The sequence below is a fragment of the Osmerus mordax genome, chromosome 3 (assembly GCF_038355195.1).
Source record: "Osmerus mordax isolate fOsmMor3 chromosome 3, fOsmMor3.pri, whole genome shotgun sequence".
In the NCBI taxonomy this organism is placed as follows: Eukaryota; Metazoa; Chordata; class Actinopteri; order Osmeriformes; family Osmeridae; genus Osmerus; species Osmerus mordax.
Window position 1 is genome coordinate 19997090 of NC_090052.1, and position 21716 is coordinate 20018805.

General features: G+C 46.3%; 1 protein-coding gene across 1 annotated transcript; it reads left to right on the plus strand.

Annotated features, from left to right (window-relative positions):
• Window positions 1-2301: 2301 nt before the first annotated feature.
• On the plus strand, window positions 2302-21625 carry cntnap1 (contactin associated protein 1). The gene is made up of 24 exons (XM_067233600.1): window positions 2302-2637; window positions 8153-8254; window positions 8407-8600; window positions 8898-9051; window positions 9398-9601; window positions 10029-10213; window positions 10316-10465; window positions 10628-10889; window positions 11027-11176; window positions 11493-11667; window positions 12719-12825; window positions 12948-13070; window positions 13731-13934; window positions 14028-14184; window positions 14264-14391; window positions 14483-14656; window positions 14766-14984; window positions 15426-15665; window positions 15781-16020; window positions 16216-16343; window positions 16449-16542; window positions 16664-16894; window positions 16985-17029; window positions 18200-21625. The coding sequence occupies exons 1-24, from the start codon at window positions 2577-2579 to the stop codon at window positions 18397-18399; spliced, it is 3927 nt and encodes a 1308-aa protein (XP_067089701.1). The 5' UTR covers window positions 2302-2576; the 3' UTR covers window positions 18400-21625.
• The last annotated feature ends 91 nt before the right edge of the window (window positions 21626-21716 follow it).

Genomic DNA, 21716 nt, shown 5'->3' on the forward strand with positions numbered 1-21716 from the left:
GATGTTGATATTGTCAGTTGGCCCACGGATGAAAATAGCTCTCAGAGATGGGGGTGGAGCTTCGGTGGGTCATGTGACATCTAACAGGCATCCAGGCTCAGTTTCCGTCTCTTTATCTAATTATTGCAAGTTCAGTGTTTATGTTTGACACATACTTTATAGGCATAAACCAACAACAACTCACCCTAACAGACGACATTGTTTTTCCCTCAATCCATCTTCATGACAGCCAGCACTCATCCATGGTAACAGATCAGCGAAACAATCTCTTGGGAACATTTGACCGTTGTCTGTGTTGCTTGCGATTGGGTTTTTGTTTGTAGGTCTTTTTGTGTTTGAACCCTCAACAAGTGTCCTCTGCTTTTTACAGCGGCACCACCATGGAAGATACACGCACCCCCTGATGAGGGTAGGCAGACGTACAATCTGATCCCAAATCCCTGTGAGAAACAAACATATGCTAGGTCTCCACCTACGCTCGTTTGTTTGTGTGTGTAGTGCATGTGTCTTTGCGAGGGAGAGGGACTGCAGAAGAAAGTTTGATGGAAAGCCAATAGAGGGAGTTTGAGAGAGAGAGAGAGAGCCAGAGAGAGAGAGAGAGAGAGAGAGAGAGAGAGAGAGAGAGAGAGAGAGAGAGAGAGAGAGAGAGAGAGAGAGAGAGAGAGAGAGCACATATTCTTGTTTGTGAGCCAGCGAGGGGACCATCTTAAAAGTGATTATATATCTAAGAGTGTGTGTTTGCATCCAGTAATCTTAGTGTGAATTCACATTGCACATCTATTTCTGAATCAGTTGTGTAATCATGTGCCCATGAATTAGATCCTAGCGAGGGGGCAAGAAGATATAAGGAGACTGCCATTCACTGGTGAGTATGGTCTGCATAGGTTTGAAGTGACATCTAGTGGTTATGTCATGCATTACATATATATAAAACATTTTAGTTTTGAGTGAGAATCAAGAAAGTACCTACCTTCTAACCTACCTTCTCTAAGAACACACATGTGAATAGCTATCTGAACCTAATTTCTGACTGTAATCATGCGTCATGAGCAGGTCTTACTGACAGACTCATCTCTCTCTTATTACAGTCATCACTGTAATAAGAGAGATGCAGGAGCAGATAATGCAATGATTAGATTGGTGTTTAACCCTAATCCTACGTGCTGCAACAGTTAATTTTGTGTGAGTGTGTGTGTGTACAATCCATGGATTATCTTAAATTTAAAATGGCAGATTAGTTTGATCTCATGTGCTTTGACCTTTTCTTGCTTTGTTGAGATATTCATTCAAAAGAACCATTATTAGTGTTATACATTTTGCCGTGGTAATTATTCAATCAATAATTAAAAATGTATCCTCCCCCTCTGGCAAATGACAATGAGTTGAATTCTCGAAAGGTCCAGCATTATGGCATGATGTCTAGCATTTGACAGAGAACTGGTGGCAGAGCTTACAAAATGCCAATCTGATTTGATTGAAACAACGCAAATCCCACATTGGCCTGGACATCCAATCTCACTCCTGCATTGACACTGCTGTTCCATAAATCCACTGCTTAATCCCAAAGCCGTTTATTTCATGGTCAGTGTACCACGCACGCCACAAATCCCCGGGCCTCAGTCCTACCCTACCCTGCCCCCACACTCTCTGTGTGAGCCTCAACCCTTCCACAGCTGGCACAATTTAGCTTGTTCAGATATCTAGACATTATCAATATATCGTGAATGACCAGATACCAAGGGCATTGTTTTTGGTCATGGTTGTTTGTCAATATTACTTGAGGTAAAAATGTTATTTCTGTGCCTAACTGCTGTGCCAACTGTGCTGTAGTTATTGAACTGAATCGGGATAAACGACATTCGTCCTTTACGAGATTATTAATGTTACATCGTTCCGGGAGAGGAAATTATTCCGACCATTATTCCTCATAAACGCAGTGCGCTCGGTTGTGGCCAGATGACTGTGGGTAGATGGGTTACCATGCCACCAGAGTAGCAGACGAGAGGCCACTGGAGCCCGTGCCAGTGCATCATTGCGGGAAAATAATTCAACGATTCTGACAAAAGAGGAGGAATTTCTGTCACTGATGTGCCAGTACTGATATATATTGTCTTCTCACAGGCTATAGGAAAACATAAATTGTTGGAAAACAGAAGTCCCCAATAAAAGCCTGGACAAAAAGTTTTTTTTTTTGCTGTCCACCCTGCTCTGGACCGGAATATTTGGTATAGGCTACTGGTGGAGCCACTGGAGTCACATAATCCTAGCAGTAGTTACGCAGCTCCACAACACCTGGGATAACGATCTGGAAATGATATCTTATGTGATGTTCATTTTAAAATAATGTACTGATAATAAAAGTAGTGCGCGCTCTTGGTGAACGCAGCATCAGCTGCTGGTGCGCGTCCCCGCCCCGGCAGCATCTAACCGAGATCCCGGGAACAGGAGTTGGAACTGCGCGAGTCAAAGTTGGGAAAAGAAAAGGTGAAAGGATGCAGTGCTGCCTGATGGACGGGAGAAAACAATCTACCATCTAATAAACGTAGCCTACGTGGAGACGCTATCCTCAGTGAAGGATGATTTGCAAAATACTCAGCATTTGCCTTTTATTTTTGTGTTTTCAACATTGCTCATCACGTAAGTGCTGTGAAAAAGTCATATATTTAAATTTTTCTTGTTGGTTAGTCTTGTGTTATCAGATGAATTATTAACCAATATCCACAGTATCTAATTAAAAGATACGAATAAAAGGAGGATAGCCTACTGCAAAATATTGCAATAAAGTACCTAAATCAAAACGATGGAGGGCAAAATGTAACTGCTGTGAAGGGCAGCATCTAACGAATCTCTGACATTACGTTTTAAACATTGTATGCCAGTTTACATGACTCATGGTTAACACAATTGCATAAAATAGCCTACATAGTTATTTTTGAAATAATATATTTAAAAAAACATCGGTCATGCGGAAGGCGCGCGGCAATGATACCCTCGCACGGGGCTGTCTGCATTGCAGTGCTTTCTCGAGCCAACGTGCAAGTTTCTGCATCATCGGGCTTCATCATTTCCCACCGACATGGACGAAATTCAATATATTTGGGGGCCTGTGTGCATTTGGAAAGTCACAGAAATGTAACGACCGTGTTTCAAATGTAGTGTGTTTATAAAACTGCAGTTTAAAAAAATCCACTGCGCCCAACCTCATGCCTCGTGCGGGACCACCCCACTGCAGTACTTTGGCAGTGTGTTCTCATCACCTGTCCGCGAGCTCCGCGTATGCTCACCTAAGACATTAGCATGACTAAGCATGATAAAACATCATAATTTCAGTGATTTTACAGTGGTATACTGTATTTATTCAGGTCACGCTTCATTGTTAATGATAAAAGTTGTATGTGCATGTTTATATTACACGTATTATTTTGGTTTTATGTCATTATACAAATATACAGACCTACAGGGCAATTTTGAATATTTACCATAGCCTACTGATTGGGGAACTGATTGGTGTCTCTGTATTTGAGGGTGGGATGGATGGGGGTGGGATGGGATGGAGGTGGGATAGGAAAGACAGCATACCATGATGGATTGATCCCATAAAAAATTATGGTCTTTAATATCCCCCCTCTACATTAAATGGACAGGCTCTTGTCATTCTATATTTGTGTTGACTACATGTCCAATTGAACACTTGCCCCCCGTGCCCTCTTGGTGCTGGGGGGCTGCTTGGGGGCTGCTTGGGGGGTGCCAGGGGGGTGCCGAGGGGTGCCAGGGGAGTGCTGGGGTTATGGTAAGAGGATCATCCACGCAGACTATTCTGTGCTAGACTTTCTGTTGTGATTGTGTGATTATGGTACTGAATCTGTGTTTCTAGGACATTGTAGGATTGTGCATGGTTGTGTTGGGTAGTGTAGTGGCGTCCATTGTGTTGAAGGGTACATGTCTTTTTTGTACATGGTTGGGTTGTGAAGTGGGGGGTAAATGGTTTCGATGGGTAGTGTGTGTTGGAGGGGGGGGGGGGGGGGGGGGCGGGGGGACATGGTGTTGATGGGCAGTGTTTCTGTGTGGGGCATGGCGAGGGGGTGGAGCTCTGATGGGTAGTGGGGGGGTGGAGGGGTTTTGTTGCGTGGCTATGTGCTGGAAGTCTAGGACCCTGTGCTGGCTGTGTATGTGTGTCTGGGTGGGTGGAGGCCTGCACATCAGGGACAGTGGTCCCAGATGTGCAGGGGGGTGGGATGAAGAGCAAGGCAGCCAGGTAGGGTGGTAGGCAGGCAAGCAGCATTGTAAATCTGCACCGGAAGGCTGTTAGTGGAATGTGCTCAGTGGAGCTGTGCCAGATTAAAATGGAGACTCCAAAAAAACCCTGATCTGATCTGGGGTGGGGCTTATGCAGGCTGAGCACTCCTGGTGCCCTGCAGCGGGCTAACTGTGTGTGTTCGTATTTGTGTGATTGTTCTGTGTTCTGTGATTGTGTTATGTGATTGTGATGCGTTCTGGTTAACGTCCTGAGCAGATCCAGTCCCCAGACAGAATGTTTGAGCCTCTATGAGAAGCATAGTTCTTTCTGGAAATGGAGGGGAGAGGATGCACTAGTGTGCAACTCTGCCATTCTATTTTTAGAAAAGTGCAGAACACTGAATCCCCCCCCCCCCCCCCCCCCCCCCCCCATCTGAAGCGTTTGACTTTGACTCTGCAGCTTTCAGTTCCCCTCCTTCCCTCGTCTCAGATACCCCCCCCCCCACACCTTAACCATAAATAATTAATATCTTATTCTATTGCTTGCTTCTGTCCCTGTGTACTTTGGTGTACTCTGGAAGGGTCTGCATATGCAGAAGATTCATGTGAATCATAGATTAATTAAGTATGCTCCATCATCAGCCTCTGAGAGATGCCGTATGTCAACGGAAGGGCTATCTATGTATCCATAAAGCTATATCTATCTATATGTATGGCCCAGCAGTAGTGATGTGTCAGCTCAGACTGCCCAGCTTATCTTCCACAGTAACACAAGACTGATGAGTAAGCATTTCCTGGGCCCAGACCTCCTCGTGCAAACTCCCCCAGCCGTTTAATGATAGATGGAATCAGAGACCAACTTGTGGTGCAGGGAGGTAGCGAGAGAGACAGAGAGAGTGAGGGGGGGCCAAGGACGGAATGTTCTGGAGAGACTCCGGGTTTTAGCAACTACGACATCACTACGCCCACTTGAGAAGTGTCTGTGTGTGTGTGTGTGTGTGTGTGCGAGGAGTGTGAGGAAGTATTTTGTAAGGATCCTTTTTAGCATTGGCAGAGCGATAAGAAAGAGAGTCTGGGAGAAAAGAAAAGAACGAATCTGGCAGAAAAGATGAAGCTGGCAGAGACAGAGAGATATGGATGTTGAAAGGAGAGAGTGGAGCAGAGAGGGAGAGGAGGAGAGGAGGAGAGGGGAGCAGAGAGGGAGAGGAGGAGCAGAGCGTCCCCCTGGGAGGGGTGGGGCATTGAGTGTCCTGGTGGAACCTGCAGTAGTCTGGAGGTCTGAGCCTTGCCTTTCATGCTCCTCCCTCCAAGACTGCACTCTTCACCAGGAAGATCAAAACAAGTGCACCTGAGAACAGTTGACAAGAACCCAACCCTCTTCGTGTAAGGTAATCTTCATGGTGCTTTTGTGACGGATGTTATCTTGTCACATGTCACTTTCACTTCCTCCCTCCCTGTTTTGTCTGTTCCATGTTTGTCCTCGGACTCCTTCACGCAATAAACACCTTTCATAAACACTACTTTAGCCAGTGTTGTGGGAAATTGATTATGGGACAGCAAGGCAAACCAGGGAAGGTTACCCCAGGTCAGGTTTTGGGGCCTAAAATGGCTGACTTCTATCTGCGTAGTTAAGAAACCCTGCGCAATTAATAAACTCCACTCCAAACTGGATTTAACCAGAAAAAAAGGAAAGTATGATGAGAGGTTTGGCAAACTAAGTATGAGAAAGGAAATTGTATCCTTAGAAAAATAGGCTGTTGTTGCTCAACAGTGTATGGTAGACTCGTTCAACTGAAGAGGGCCTGTCAGAAAGGAAGGGGGGAGTGAGACAGGTTGCAGCAGGTGGGAGCAAATCATCTATGAACTTAGTCTTAAGGGACTACAGTCATGCATCCGAAGTGGTAGGTTCGGCCAGAACCGAGAGAGATGGAGGATGTAGGAACGGGTTAAGCATGTTGGGGTGAACTGGGGTTGAGATGAAGAGAGGACATGGGAAGTGAAGTAGAGGGGGCTTTTCCAGTAAGAGAGAAGTTGATCAACATTTTAAGAGCCAGAGGATGCGCACGCAGTTGTGGGGTGGTTAGGAACTGGTTAAAGAACCTTCTAGAATGTTCTAGAAGGTTATGTCATTATATTATACAGGGCGGGGGATTATTCTCATTTAGTCTATAAAACATGAGTGTTGGGGCATCAAGAGTGGTCTTTTCCTGTATGTGTTTGTGAATGCACATCTGCCTTGCCGAAATAAACCATTGAGCTGCCTTGAGCTGTTGAAAGATATTTTGCCTTCGATTACTTTTTTCTACTACCTTCTATGGACGTCTGTTTTCTACAACACCAGCTACCACAGCTATGTCAGTCTTTAAGGAATCCGCACAGCTAACAATACTCTTGTTCAGTTGTAAAAGACAGAGCCGATTTACAGTCTGTCACCTATCCTGGGGGGAAACACAGGATAGCCTTGCAAGGTTGTTTATACGTCAGACATGCAGACAGAGGGAGACAGACTGTCAAGGTCACATTTCTCTTCCTAAGATGATTTCTACCACCTCAGTGTGTTGTCCTTGAGAAAAGGGATGGTTGCATTTGTGCTCTCCTGTAAATGGACTTGCTTTTATTGTAAAATGGAAAAGGTGTTTTCACGGTGACATCATCTTTGTTTAGCGGAGCACTGCTCTGCAAGTTGTCACATCTTTTGGTGGGAGACCGAAGAGGCAGAGCGCAGATAAGCAGCTGTGTTAGGTTATCCATTTGCAATATTATTTGTGAGCTTTTTGGCACCAATGCAAATTTCTTCTCTCTTCTCCCCATGCGGAGCGTTTAAGGAGGAGACTGCACTCCCTCTTACCTCCCTCCGTCTGCAGCCTGAATACTAATCCTGCTAACATCTCTCTTTTTAGCTTCCACCTGTTTCCTCCCCCCCAGCTCCCTGACCTCAGTGACTGGAATAGAAACGATTCCACCTGAATCCCATTTGAGAGGAGAGGAAGTCACTGAGTCCCAGTCTCGATACACGTACAGAACGCTTTTGAATCTGTCACCAAAAACAACCAAAAAGATCATATTCCTTTTTTTGTTTGTTCTGGAGTTAGTTGAGCTCACTGTGTGTTCATCTGCCTATAGAGCTCTCTTCCATCTCCATACCTCAGTTAGCTGTCGGTTGAAGTAACAGGCATGTTTAAGCCTATCGAAAGATAAAACAGTGGTTCACAGTGGCCTAAGTGAGGACCTTGTGGGTGTATCTGCGGCAATGACTAGATTAGGCAGAGTTATGGGGAGTCCTAATTGCAGAGGGCGTGGGACAGGGTTTGTAGCGGATGGCACGAGGAGATGCAGGACCTGAATAATTTCCCTCCTATCTGTCCAGCAGGCAGATGGAGAATAACACCAGCTATCACCCCGACACATCCGCAGTCTCTCAATACGATGGCAGAGTGCAATCATTATAGCTCCACATTCTAACCCACACAAACAGGCTCCCTTTCTCATTCTCTCTTTCTCTCTTCACTCAAATACACACATACACATACACAAAAACACATCAACCTAATGTGCTTGGCTAAAAGCTGAAAGCCTCCTGCCGATTTGATTAATTCCGTCTGCTTGATGGGGATTGAGTGTGTAATTAACTTTGTATTGCAATCGTTCATCTCATGGACAATTACAAGGTGTCTCTGTATTTGTCTGAGAGAAAGGTTTCTCTCTATTACAGCTGAAATAAAAGTGTTAGCTGTGTCTGGGAAGAAACCCACTTACAAAACTACTTACATGTACCACAGTATTAGAACGTCATAGAGTAGCAGTAGTAGAATACGGAATTACTTTTTAGCTAGTTGACTCTAGGGATACAAGTCTAGAGATAAAAGGGGACTGTAGCCCTTGTGTTGAACCTCCTCTTCTGTGGTTGTCTCTCCAGGAGAATGTGTCGACCCCCTGGTCTCTCAGCTGTATGCCTCCTCGTTCCTGGCCTCCTCCAGATACAACTTTCTATACTCCGCCAACTTTGCCAAACTGTATGGTAAGCTCTTGACTGATTGCATAATCATATATTCACTGGTATTTATTCATCGTATGCATACAGTACAGTCTATGTTTTTGTTTCTTCTGGTCCTACACTTTTGCTATATGCTTTCTGTCATTTATCTGCTTCCTGTGTGTTTTCCCGCTCAGGAAGTAGTGGCTGGTCCCCCGCCCCCCGGGACAGGCAGCCCTGGATGCAGGTGGACCTGGGCAGGAAGTACCGCATTGTGGCCGTCGCCACGCAGGGCACCTTCAACTCTTATGACTGGGTCACCAAGTACACCCTGCTCTACGGGGACCGGCCGGACGCCTGGACCCCCTACGTCATGAAAGGAGGCAACTCGGTACTGTGGAGGCAGAACAGGGGTGGTTGTGGGGGTGGTTGTGGGGGTGGTTGTGGGGGTGGGGGGCTTCACTTAGATCTCTGAGTGATCTCTGCTGGTGACTTATGTTACCAAGAGTCGACCGGGCAGCAGTTGATTAGATGCATTTTCCCCATCATCACCACATTAGCCGCGGCGCTAGCAAGAATCATTTGTATTCAACTGTTTATCTGTAGTCATTGAGCGAGACGAAACACTGCGTTGACTGAATGTCTTTCTCCTCTCTCTCTGTCTTTTCTGTCTCTGTGCTTTCCACAGACACTGCCAGGTAACTGGAACTACAACCAGGTGAAGAGGAATGTCTTCCACTACCCCTTCACTGCCAAACACATCCGCCTTCTGCCGCTGGGCTGGAACACCGAGAACGGGGGCAAGATTGGTGTCCGGCTGGAGGTTTTTGGCTGTGCCTACGGTAAACACTGATATCAACCGACAAGGCCTCTCGAGATACCCTGTGATACTGACACAAGCACCATTCCTCTGTGTGACTCAAATGCCTTTTCGTTGGTGTTGTCGCAGGGTACAGTATCAAGTTTCAATCAATTCACATGAATCATTTGCTCTCACAATGCTTATTAACTTATTAGAAGTTATTAAGCTATTATAACTTATTAAGCTATTGCTCACCAAGACAGGGCCACAGGTACATGCTGTATATTACCTGGTAGTCAGCACAGGTCAAGTTCTGCTTCTCAATGTCTATACATAATCCAACAACACTAAAACGAAGACCATTAACCTCCAACCATGTGTGCCAGACTCCTACGTCATGCAGATGAACGGAGACGACTCGGTGGTCTACCAGTACCCAGACCAGAAGCTCCGGACTCTGCAGGACCACTTTGCCCTCAACTTCAAGACCCTGGAGCAGGACGGCCTGCTGCTGCACAGCGAGGGCATCCAGGGGGACCTCCTCACCCTGGAGCTGAAGAAGGGACGTCTCTACCTCACCATCTGCCTGGGTACGGCGGGTTTCCTGCGTGTCTGCCTGTGAGGAGACGGTGGTGGAGAGGCCGCTCTCTGTGAGGCAGCGGTGGGGGATAGAGGACAGCTAGTGTGGGTGAAATATTCCAACAGTGCTGTGTGGAAAGAAGAAAGTAGAGAGCGGTCCATTCTGCTTGTCAGTGGCCGTCATTAATCTCAGGGAACAGTGTGAGACTGGGTTGTCTCATGTCTGAAATGAAGACATTAGGCTGCTGGGAGGAGATAACTAGACGTCCGGCTAGATCAATGACTGGATCTCCTCAACCTGTTTGTTATGTCTCTGAAGCTTCAAGCTTTTCACAGATTTTAGAATTAGACTCTGTTGAAGTCATTAGCATCAATCACACTGTATTAGACCCACTGTATATGAATGAAGTTTTATAATACTCAGTGTCTGTTTTGTAGGAAGCAGTGCTGTTCACCAGGTGGATGGTCGCACCACGATGACTGTGGGTAACATTCTGGACGACCAGCACTGGCACTACGTCACCATCAAACGCTACGGCCGCCAAGTCAACTTCACCGTGGACAGTCAGAAAGAGACCGCCATCTGCAATGGAGAATTCACCTACCTGGACCTGGACAAGCAGGTGTGTCAGCCAGCCAGTCATCGAGCATAACTCTTCAAACATCTCTCTTCTTCGGAATATATAGTGCCATGATGTCATCCTTTGTCCGGTGTCCCTTCCTAGCTCTACATAGGGGGGGTGATCGAGCCCAACCAACCCCACCTTCCAGACAAGCTCAACTTCCGGGGCTGCCTGGAAAACGTCTTCATCAACGGGGTCAATATCATCAACATGGCCAAGAGGGAGGAGCCAGAGATACGCATCCCTCGGCAGGTTGAGCCTTTTTTTCTCATCAGACACTCATCCTGTTCAACTCATCGTCCAATCACACTCCCTGCTCACTGTTTGCACATGGTGGCATCTCAAAGGTCAGTCATTTAGCAAAACGCAAACCCCTTGAGGAGTAAACTATCTTTTCTGCGTTCTTCTCCTCAGAAAAAGATGCATTATGCATGCCGTGACATTCTGTGGAAGCCCATGACCTTCGCTGGACCCAACAACTACCTGCAGGTGCCGGGTTTCTTCCGGAAGCCACGTATGTTTGTAAAGTTTAAGTTCCGCTCCTGGGACTACACGGGCCTGTTGATGTTCACGCGCTTTGCCGATGACCTGGGGGCTCTGGAGCTGGGCCTAAGTGAGGGGCAGGTCAACGTCACCATCATGCAGCCTGGAAAGAAGAAACTACAGTTTGCTGCCGGTGGGATATACATCACAACATCGACATCACTTCCTGTACACTGTCCACTCCACATAGGTTCAACACGGTGAAAGAACCGTATGGAGGATGCGATGTTTGCTGACTGTAGATTTGACGGCAGGATGTTGTTGCCCCAGGTTACCGTTTGAACGATGGAATGTGGCACACGGTGGATCTGGCAGCGAGGGACAACCTGATGACCATCACCATCGACGACGACGAGGGCTCTCCCCTGAAGATCACCAACCCCTTCACCGTCCGCACCGGAGACCGCTACTTCTTTGGAGGTGGACGCTTGACCCAAACCATTTCTCATTCATCACAGTCATAGTATCAGAGTCGCATTGAACCTCCTTGTCCTTGTCAGCGACGTCAACATTCGAGGGAGCCAGGTGGCTGAGCTGTTAGGGAATCGGGCTAGTAATCTGAAGGTTGCCAGTTCGATTCCCGGCCGTGCCAAATGACGTTGTGTCCTTGGCACTTCACACTACTTGCCCCTGTACTTACTGTAATTTGCTCTGGATAAGAGTGTCTGCTAAATGACTCAAATGAAACCACACGGCTCTCATGTCATTCTCCTCTTCTTCCTGATCGGGCCCTCAGGTTGTCCGAAGACCAACAACACAGTGAGGAAGTGCGAGACCAAGCTGAACCACTTCCACGGCTGCATGCAGCAGATCTACATCGACAACGAGCAACTGGACATTGACATCATCCTGCAGCGGAAATGGGGACGCTACGCTGAGCTGCTTCTGGGCACCTGTGGCATCACAGACAGGTGGGTCGGTGTGTGTGTGTGTGTGTGTGTGGTGGGGGCGGGTACAGGCTCGGCAGTGCAGCATTGTAGAGTTTAGAGGTGGGTCATTTCCCCATTCCATCTTCACGCGTAATCTCATCATGATGTGATGATGTTGTATAGGTTAGCCTAACTGCACCAACCGTCCTCCTAGCCTGCTGCCGTGACACATTCAAGGTGCCTATAGAGATGAATGGACGTGGGCCCAGCCATAAACCTCTCCTCTCTCTTCAATGACAGACGAGTGGCATAACACAGTAGACATTGTCCAGAGATTTATTCTAAGGCTTAAGGCTGGGCTTATGCTTAGCGTTATGTATGGCCAAGCACAAGGAACGCTTTTTACTGAATGCCCCATGCCATGCTGCAGTATGTGAGGTGTGATATATTTACATTTACATTACATTTACATTTAGTCATTTAGCAGACGCTCTTATCCAGTGCGACTTACAGTAAGTACAGGGACATTCCCCCCGAGGCAAGTAGGGTGAAGTGCCTTGCCCAAGGACACAACGTCAATTGACACGGCCAGGAATCGAACTGGCAACCTTGAGATTACTAGCCCGATTCTCTAACCGCTCAGCCACCTGACTCCGTATATATGATGTTGTATATATGATGTTGTATATATGATGTGGTTATATCAGTCACATGTTATATATGACCCATATAGTCATATAGTGCTATGCCATATGACATTTTATAGGATTAGATTCTATTTTCACTGGTTTTCTTATGTGAAGGACTTGTAAATGCGGGTTCTGGTAAAGCACAAGTCTATAAAGTTAGGTATCGGCTGTTACTTAGCCACTGACCGCCCTACCACCCCCCACCCCCACCCAGAAGAACGCCTCAGCCTCTAAATCTCACCTCATAAAAGGAGGGGGAGAGAGCGACCTCTCTCTCTCTCTCTCTATCACTCTCGCCCATCTGTCAGTCAAGCCTTTCATCTTGGAACAGACAGAACTAGATGAGGTCCTGTCGAGCTGTCAACCAGCTGTTCACTTGACTTTTATTTTGGTGTTGTGTCCAGATGCACTCCTAACCCGTGTGAACACGAAGGGCGATGCATCCAGTCCTGGGATGACTTCATCTGCTTGTGTGAGAACACTGGATATAAAGGCGAAGTGTGTCACAACTGTGAGTACAGCCTCATGACACAAAAGAGATTGTCAAAGATAAAAGGGCAAATAAATGATGCCATACTTTGCCGTGTTGGGCCCATACATAAATCTTTAACCCTTTGTCTCCCCACCAAACAGCTGTGTACAAGGAATCTTGTGAGGCCTACAGGCTCCATGGGAACTATGGCTCAGGCAACTACACCATTGACCCGGACCTGAGTGGACCATTGAAACCGTTCGAGGTGTACTGTATGATGAAATGTGAGCAGCCACTGTCACTGTCACGTATCTTAATCCATGCATTCGATCACAGCTGTATATCTACAGAGCTAAATATGTATCTGGCTGTTTTCAAATAGTAATCATGTGGTTGTTTTGAACATTCAATAAATATCCGAGGAACATGAAAAGACAGAAGATTAAGCCTGGCCATCTGCTTGTGTATCATGTAATGAGCTTCAACAATGGCAGAGGATAACACATTTGGGCCCAGAGACAGTAATTGGTTCAGGGCCCAGGATTCTCCGCCCAGCACAATGCAATCATACAAACTTATGAATGTGTTTCGTATGAATACTGATTAGACAGGGTCCAGTGGTTTCTATAGAGCTGTCTTGGAAAATATGACGCTCTAGATACTGATCAAATCCACCCCACTCTCTCTATCTCATTGTCTTTGTCTCTCTCTTTCTGTCTTTGTCTCTCTACCTGCACCTCTCTCTCTCTCTCTCTCTCTCTCTCTCTCTCTCTCTCTCTCTCTCTCTCTTCTCTCATTGTCTCTGTCTCTCTTTCTGTCTTTGTCTCTCTACCTGCACTTCTGTCTGTCTCTCTCTCTCTCTACCTCCCCCCCTCTCTCTTTGCCTGTCTCTCTCTCTCTCTCTCTCTCTCTCTCTCTCTGCCTGTCTCTCTCGTTCTCCTCAGCGTACAAGGCCTGGACGGTGATAATGCATGACCGTGTTGAGAGCACCAAGGTGTCTGGCAGCACGGTGGACCGGCCCTTCATCGGAGACGTCAACTACTGGAACGCCTCTTGGGATGAAGTGACAGCGCTGGCCAACACCTCCATGTACTGTGAACAGTGGATCAGCTACTCCTGCTACAAGTCCCGCCTCCTCAACACCCCCAGTGAGTGGGATTGGCCAACGTGCATCTGACATACTGTTGATGTATTGCAACGGCTGATGCATTCATGTTTGGCTCTGTCCACATCACTTTCAGACGGAAGGCCGTATGGTTATTGGATTGGGAGGAATAATGACAGTCATTACTACTGGGGCGGGACTTTCCGCGAGAGCCAGAAGTGCGGTTGTTCTATCAACCAGACCTGCGCCGACTCCCGCTTCCAGTGCAACTGCGATGCAGACTACCGGCAATGGTGAGAGAGAGAACCCATATACATGTATATAAACGGCCAGTTTAGTATTCATTCTAACCTCCGTCTTTGTTCTGTACAGGTATACAGATAAAGGCTACCTGGACTGGAGGGATCACCTGCCAGTGAGGAAGGTGGTGGTAGGGGACACTAACAGAACCGGCTCTGAGGCCCACTTCAGTCTAGGGCCTCTACGTTGCCATGGCGACAGTGAGTAAAACCTTAAACCCCCTCCCCCCTTGGAAACACTGAGTTGTCTTTGTTGGCTGGTTATGAATCTCACGTTGACTCTGTCCCACAGGAAACATCTGGAACACCATAGCCTTCACCAAGCCCACTTACATCACCTTCCCCACCTTCATCCCTGGCAGCAGTGCCGACATCTCCTTCCACTTCAAAACCTACCGCGACCACGGCGTCTTCCTGGAGAACTCTGACGAGCACCTCCGCAACTTCATACGCATCGAGCTCAACAGTATGTCAGGATGATAGCATCAACAGAGAAGCAGCCTAAACAGACTTGCAACCAAAATGTTTTCTTGTCTTCTTGTCCTCCTTGGTCATGTTTTGTTTTCCCTTCCCAGCCACCCAAGACCTGGCCTTTATATTCATGGTTGGAGACGGCATTCTCAACGTGACTTTACATTCTCCTATGCCACTTAACGATAACGAGTGGCACTATGTCCAGGCTGAGCTCAATGTGAAGGTGGCCAGGATTAAAGTGGACTACCAACCCTGGGCAATCAAACGCTTCCCTGGTCAGACTTTTGTCACCATGAAGTTCACCCACCCGCTCCTCATAGGTAGGTTAAAGAGGGGAGCATGGTGTTTGGGGTTTAAACCTCCTGTTAGTTTCTGAATTTGTGTATGTCGCTAATTCCAAGTCAGTTGATAAGTCAGTTGTCCAGTAAATATTATTATTATTACTTACATTTACATGTAGTCATGTAGCAGACGCTCTTATCCAGAGCGACTTACAGTAAGTACAGTACCTCTCTCTTGGAAGTCGCTTTGGATAAAAGCGTCTGCTAAATGTAATTGTAAGTACAGGGTCATTCCCCCCCGAGGCTAAGGGTGAAGTGCCCAAGGACACAACATAATATTGCGTGGCCGGGAATCGAACCGGCAACCTTCTGATTTCTAGGCCGATTCCCTAACCGCTCAGCCACTTGACTCCAGTTACTTCTTTGTCTTTACAATGTTCTGTGCAAAAGACAACTCAGAGTGCTGTCTCGTGTAACCAGGCTCGGCCAATCGGACCAATCGACCGTACCTGGGCTGCCTCCGGGGGTTACGGATGAATGGAGTGACTCTGGACCTGGAAGGGAAGGTGAACGAGGAACAAGGGATCCGGAGGAACTGCACAGGCCAGTGTCTCAATGCCACCATACCGTGTCGAAACGACGGCCAGTGCCTAGAGGGCTACGCTGCCTACACGTGTGACTGCAACAACACAGCCTTTGAAGGCTTCTACTGCCATAAAGGTAGGTTGAATGGTACAGCGTCGAAATCATTGCTGAGGTAAAGTACCATTAAATATCCCGACATGAAAGTCTGACACATTTGACACCGGCACTTTAATCATCCTTTGTTTCGAAGACATCGGGGCCTACTTTGAGATTGGCTCGTGGCTACGCTATGACATCCGGAAGAAGGCCATCTCAGACGAGGCTGTGTGGGCTAACTGGCTGGACCCTCACTTCCGCAACTTCAGCCTGGGTTACAATGACACCAGCGACGACATCGAATTCAGCTTCAGTACCCTCCACACCCCGGCCGTGCTGCTCTACATCAGCTCCTTCATCCAGGACTACATGGCGGTGATCCTCAGGAAGGATGGTAGGAGAGCTCTCACTTCACCTGCAGGCAGAGAATGTCTCTGAGATAACAATGAAGTGAACACGTCTTGAGAAGAAGACCTCTGCAAAATGCCCAGTGCATGTTTCCCAATACTATCAATAATACAATATATACAAAACAATAATATCTGGGAAGTATGAGGATGAGCTGATGAGGTTTTCCTTACGTCTGCAGGCAGTCTACACCTGAGGTACAAGCTAGGCTTGATCACCCACAAGTACCAGCTGGCATACAGGAACCTGGCAGATGGGTTCCCACACTATGTCAACATCACCAGACACAACCGAACCATCAAAACACAGGTACAACCTTCTCTTCTGTATTTTGCTGTATAAAGTATAATTTGCTACATCACTTACAAAATACAACAGGTTATACTGTACTGGATGCTTGTGTGTTGCCTGCAGGTGGACTATATGGAGCCCTTTATTGAGAAGATTACCCTGGTGGAGGACTTTAGGTTTGACTCACCCAAGTCCATGTTCATGGGAAGGGTGATGGGTAAGAGTCCACCTTATCCCACCAGGCCCATCCTGATTCAGGCTTGTGTCTTTGTTCTTCAGGTAAGATCTGATCGACACATATCTGAGATGGTATTTCTACTGTTTTCTTTCTCCTTCAGAGGTGGGTGACATTGACTATGAGGTGCAGAGACACAACAGCCCTGGTTTTATTGGTTGCATATCGGGGGTGAGGTACAACATCCATGCTCCTCTGAAAACCTTCTTCCGGCCCAACGAGACGAACCCTCCTGTCACAATACAAGGCTATGTCTCCGAGTCCATCTGTGGAGCGTTCCCGCCTGTCCTGGGATACGTGCCCTGGGAGGTGGACCCCTGGTTCACGGGCATTGGTAAGACTCAATGTCCCACAATGCACTGTGTAGTTAAAATTGACTTACGTAACCTGCAGTACCTGACACACAGATTTTCTTCCTTTCCAGAATACTACTACATCCATGATGACCTAGGCTTGTTTTGGTTGACAGGTGAGCTATTGCTGTTCCATTATTCTAATCAAACTGGGATCCATGACTGTGGAAGAGCATACTCTAGTTTTTATATGGCTGAATCCACTGTTTTTGTCTGTCAGTGAATGACATCTGGGAGTCCTGACTTTAGTATACTTCTAGTCTTAAGCCTCTCTCTCTCTCTCTCTCTCTCTCTCTCTCTCTCTCTCTCTCTCTCTCTCTCTCTCTCTCTCTCTCTCTCTCTCTCGCTCTCTCTCTCTGCCTTTCTTAATAACAGTTAGGAATAATCTATTTGACTAAACCCCTACTAATCCTAAAATCTGGAAGGCCATCAGATACTATAATAGGCTTTAAGTATTCTTGTAGAACCGTGCCTGATATTTCATGCTCTATAAGGGCAAAATGTACATGCCTGTCATTTGTCTTTCTGTCTGGAAATGGATCATTGGAGATAATTAAGACATTAGTTCCTTATCCACCTAATCCTTATGATCATAGTGAAATACACGTGGGGGAGGGAGGACCGGGGGAGGGGGGGGGTAGGCGGGGGGTGGGCGGGGGGGAAGGGACTTTGATATGTTAAGGTGACCTGTACAGATGCCAGAATCCGGAATCGATTTTCCCAGGACATGAGACATGATTCCAGGATGCCTCTCAGCCAGTCTGCCCCATCCCAGTCTGAGTCCATAACCGGATCAGCTATACTTACTGCATTCTTCTCCTCTTCTTCTGGCGCTCATTGTTGATAGATGATAGTCTCAACGATCATTCAGACTGAGTGTTCAGGGCATGGTAATGCTGAACATCACACTGGGACTGATGATTGGAGTAGAGAGCTGCTGCCCCTTCTGTGCCCTGCTCTTACAGGTCATTGGACAACTTCAGTGACTAATGTCTAGCTCATGGCAATATGCAGTTGTCTGAACAATTATACCTTTGGTCTCATAGAATCCAGTCGATGGTGTAAAACAATCTCTCATGGCAGAGAACGGACTGTACTGTAATTATATTGATCATAAGGGGTTACCTTCTGTAAAGTAAATATCTGTTTGCAGAAATAATTGCGGCACAGGCCAATTTGTCAGGTCAAACTGTGTATTAGTTCTCAAATTGATTTTCTGTTTGTAGACATCCGTTGCTTCTTCCTTTAACTGTGGTTGTCTTGGCTGTCTGTATTTCTACATGCAGTGGTGGTTATCCTGGCAATGATGTTGCTCTTTGGAGGCATGTACAGCATCTACATCTACGTGTACCGCCAGAAAGGCAGCTACCACACCAACGAGCCCAAGAACCTGGAGTCCCCCAGCAGTTCCCGGCCTCTGACAGAGACGCTGCGCAAGGAGAAGAAGAACCTTCCGGAAATCGAGGAAGAATTCAGGGCCGACTAGCATCAAGGGACTTGGGAGGATTTGGCGCCTAGGACAAACACAGATACCTATTCTTATGAGTTCCTTCAGCTTGTCTGATAGTATTGTGATTTATTTTTCTGTATTGTTGACTTTCCCCAGGTGTGTGATCTGATGCCTGGTGCTCTACCTTGTGTTTTGATGTGTTCTATTTTTGTAAGGTTCATAGTTCGAACAAAGCCCCGATTGCGTGAGTAGCCAACAAGTCTCACACTGTGTTGCAGGGTGACCAACAGAAGTGCCTCATCAGAGCAAAATTAGCTAGGTCAGAAGTAACCATGATAGTTCACCTACATGTGGATTTAGATAGTAGCCTATCGTTGCTGTTTTGGGCCCATTTCTGATAAATGAATGTCATTTACTGTATACAATGGGATGTCAATGGGATGTCAGTTCCATGTAGCCATTTGGATGAAAACATAGCTTTCTGTCTCTTTCTGCTTTGGCCTGTGTATCAATTTACACTGGAGAGATGGTGCAATATCCCAGATTAATGACAGATGTGAAAACTTAAAAAGACATTTGCACCCATGATTCATGGTTAAGCATCTCCAATTGCTTTGGGCCCAGATGAAGAGACAGTACACAGTAAAGCATGGAGCATAAGCTTTGAGATGATACATTTAAAGAATGTGGAAGACACATTCACCTGTATTTGATGTATTGCAGCCTATGAAAATGTATACCTATACAAAGCGGAATCATTTTTACGATACAGATTTGCCCTAGTGTCAGGAGTTAGCAGCTTTGCAAAGTACTATACTATACTGATCCACTAGAAATATGTAAAAGTGAATGCGTCGTACATTTAGGCTGAGGAACTAAGCAGCCATCCGAATGCTGTGAGAAACATATTGTGATAAAGGTACAACTTGGGGAACCATACGATGCCTTGGTGCTGTAGAATAAGTTTCACCAATACTGTTGCGGATCTGGAGGGAAGGTTGTGCTGTTGAATTTAACTAGGGATGGGACTTCTGCTGTAGTCCTCATTCAGGGCAGTTTTTCTCTTATATATGTCTTGTTTTTTTAGTGAATGCTCTCAATAGGTCAGTGCACAGTCAGAGCACAGGGGCACACAGTGACCCAGACCAACTACCCTGACATCCAGAAAATCCTACATGAACTGAAGAAAGTCTCTCACCAACAGCTGGAAAAGCAAACTTACACACACTTACACACACACTCACACACATACGCACTCATACAGCACACATAAACACACACACATACACAGACACACATACGCGCTCATACAGGACACACACAGTGCCAGTACAGTACAAGGGACCACCACAGTGTAAATGCAGATTTTGTACTTTTCCCCACACCGTTGGCACCTACCGTAGGACAGAGTCCTTCTGTCACTGCTGCTTCTTAGCTTCCTGTTCACAAGGCTGTATAATCACATATGTTCCAAACACATTTCAACCCACGACATAGAGATGGTTGGCGGTTAGAGGAATTGTGGAAAAGATATTCCAGTCAGGGAAACCACTTAGTGTGTGGTGGAACCAAAGCATCCTCACTTATCGCCCTTTGAAGCTAAAGCACTAAAGTAGTGTTAAAATAAAGAGAAAATGTAGACCATTTTTTGTCATAATCCATGCATTACTAGAGCATGATGACCTTTGCAATGACGTTCAATAATATCAGCTGCTTCCAGCATCGATCACTGAAGATGTTTTTGTGTGCGCTACGTTTGCAGACGCTTGCATTAGGATGTCAAGCATATCTATACATAAGTATGTGAATAAGGTGTTTCGATGTTTATTTATTTATGCTGTTTTAATGAAGCAAATCAGTGGCGATGGAGATTTGAATGTAAATCTTCTTGTTACTGTGTAATGTAGACAGACAGCAAGCCTGAATGCTTCTCTCTGAAATGTTGCTCATAGCACCATCCATCATAGCTTTCATGTTCAGAATAGAAAGAGTAATGTTGTGCCTGGTTTCTGCAGGACAAACTCATTCAGATCTTGTCTGAAGACCTGTGATCAGTCCATTGTCCTTTTGGTAGAAGCACCTAGGATCAAACAACATGTTGTGAAACAAGCACTGTAGAAGCTTAACAAAAGATGGTACACTCAATGTGATGCCTACATTTTATCACAGGTGTTACAAACGTGATAAATGGTTTGGATCTTTAGATTGTACCATACCTGGATACTTCCCACAAAATCATTGTAACAGTGTGTTAGATATAATGAATGGTGAACCACACTGAGATAACATAGTCAGAGTTTAGAGTTGTTTTCCTTTTTATGAGCAATGATCAAGATTTTGTGTTTCAGTCAGATGGACAATCACCTCTTACAGAGTTCATATTAGACCAGTTTAAGAGCTGTGGTCGAATATACTTTGAAGCCTTCAAAGAAAACAGTCGACTTATTTATGTGTTTCGTCTACACGCTGCAATGTGTCTCATTTGTTTCATTTTGAAGGAACTGTACTGTATGTGCGCCCTGCCTAGCAACATACTAGCTTGTCCATGCGTGGTCCCTGGAGTGTGTGTGTGATCGAATGCACAGTAGACATGTAGGTTTGTGTTCACCCAGTTTGTTACAAGGATCCTCTGCCAATGTGAGATGATGTGTCTGATGAGAAGCATCTGTGCACTGAAGTAACCGATCCAACTCACAGTTAGTTACCCACCAATAGCAGATGAGAGTGAGAAGAGAGAATTTCTGTCCCGGTGGCTCCTCCCTACTCCGGTACGGGTCCACCAATCTTGATTCTCCGCGGCATGACATACACTGTACATCATCAGTCACGACCAGCACTTCACAGAGGCTGTTCTGGTTGGCTGTGGATCTGGCTCCCGCTCGTCCTACAACTCGCAGGGTGACAGGAACAGTGTAGATGAGAGTTGTAGGGTGAACCGGAGCGGGTCTCGAGGGGTTAGAGGGTGTGGGGAGAGGAGCAACAGAAGACAGACAGGGCCCAGGGAGCCAGAGGTGAGGAGCAGGCAGGTTAGAGGAAGGAGTCCCTGGGCAGGAGGCCACTCTGGGACCCCCTCCTGACTGTGGCGGGAGGCACCAGAGACAAGCTGCTGTCTTGTTTGTGGCCGCACTGACGTTTAGGAGGTCTGTTCTCCCTCTGTAATATTGATTCTCTGTCATTGGTTTTGTTTTGTAATTTGTTCACTGTAAATGACCATAACTATGTAAATGAACGCAAAACCAAACCATCACTTCAATAAAGAAGCTTGAAGGAAAGTCTGATCTTTGTTTTGTTTATTTTGTTTCCCCCTCATGGAACAATAAACAGAGAAATATACATACAGTTTAATTAGCATC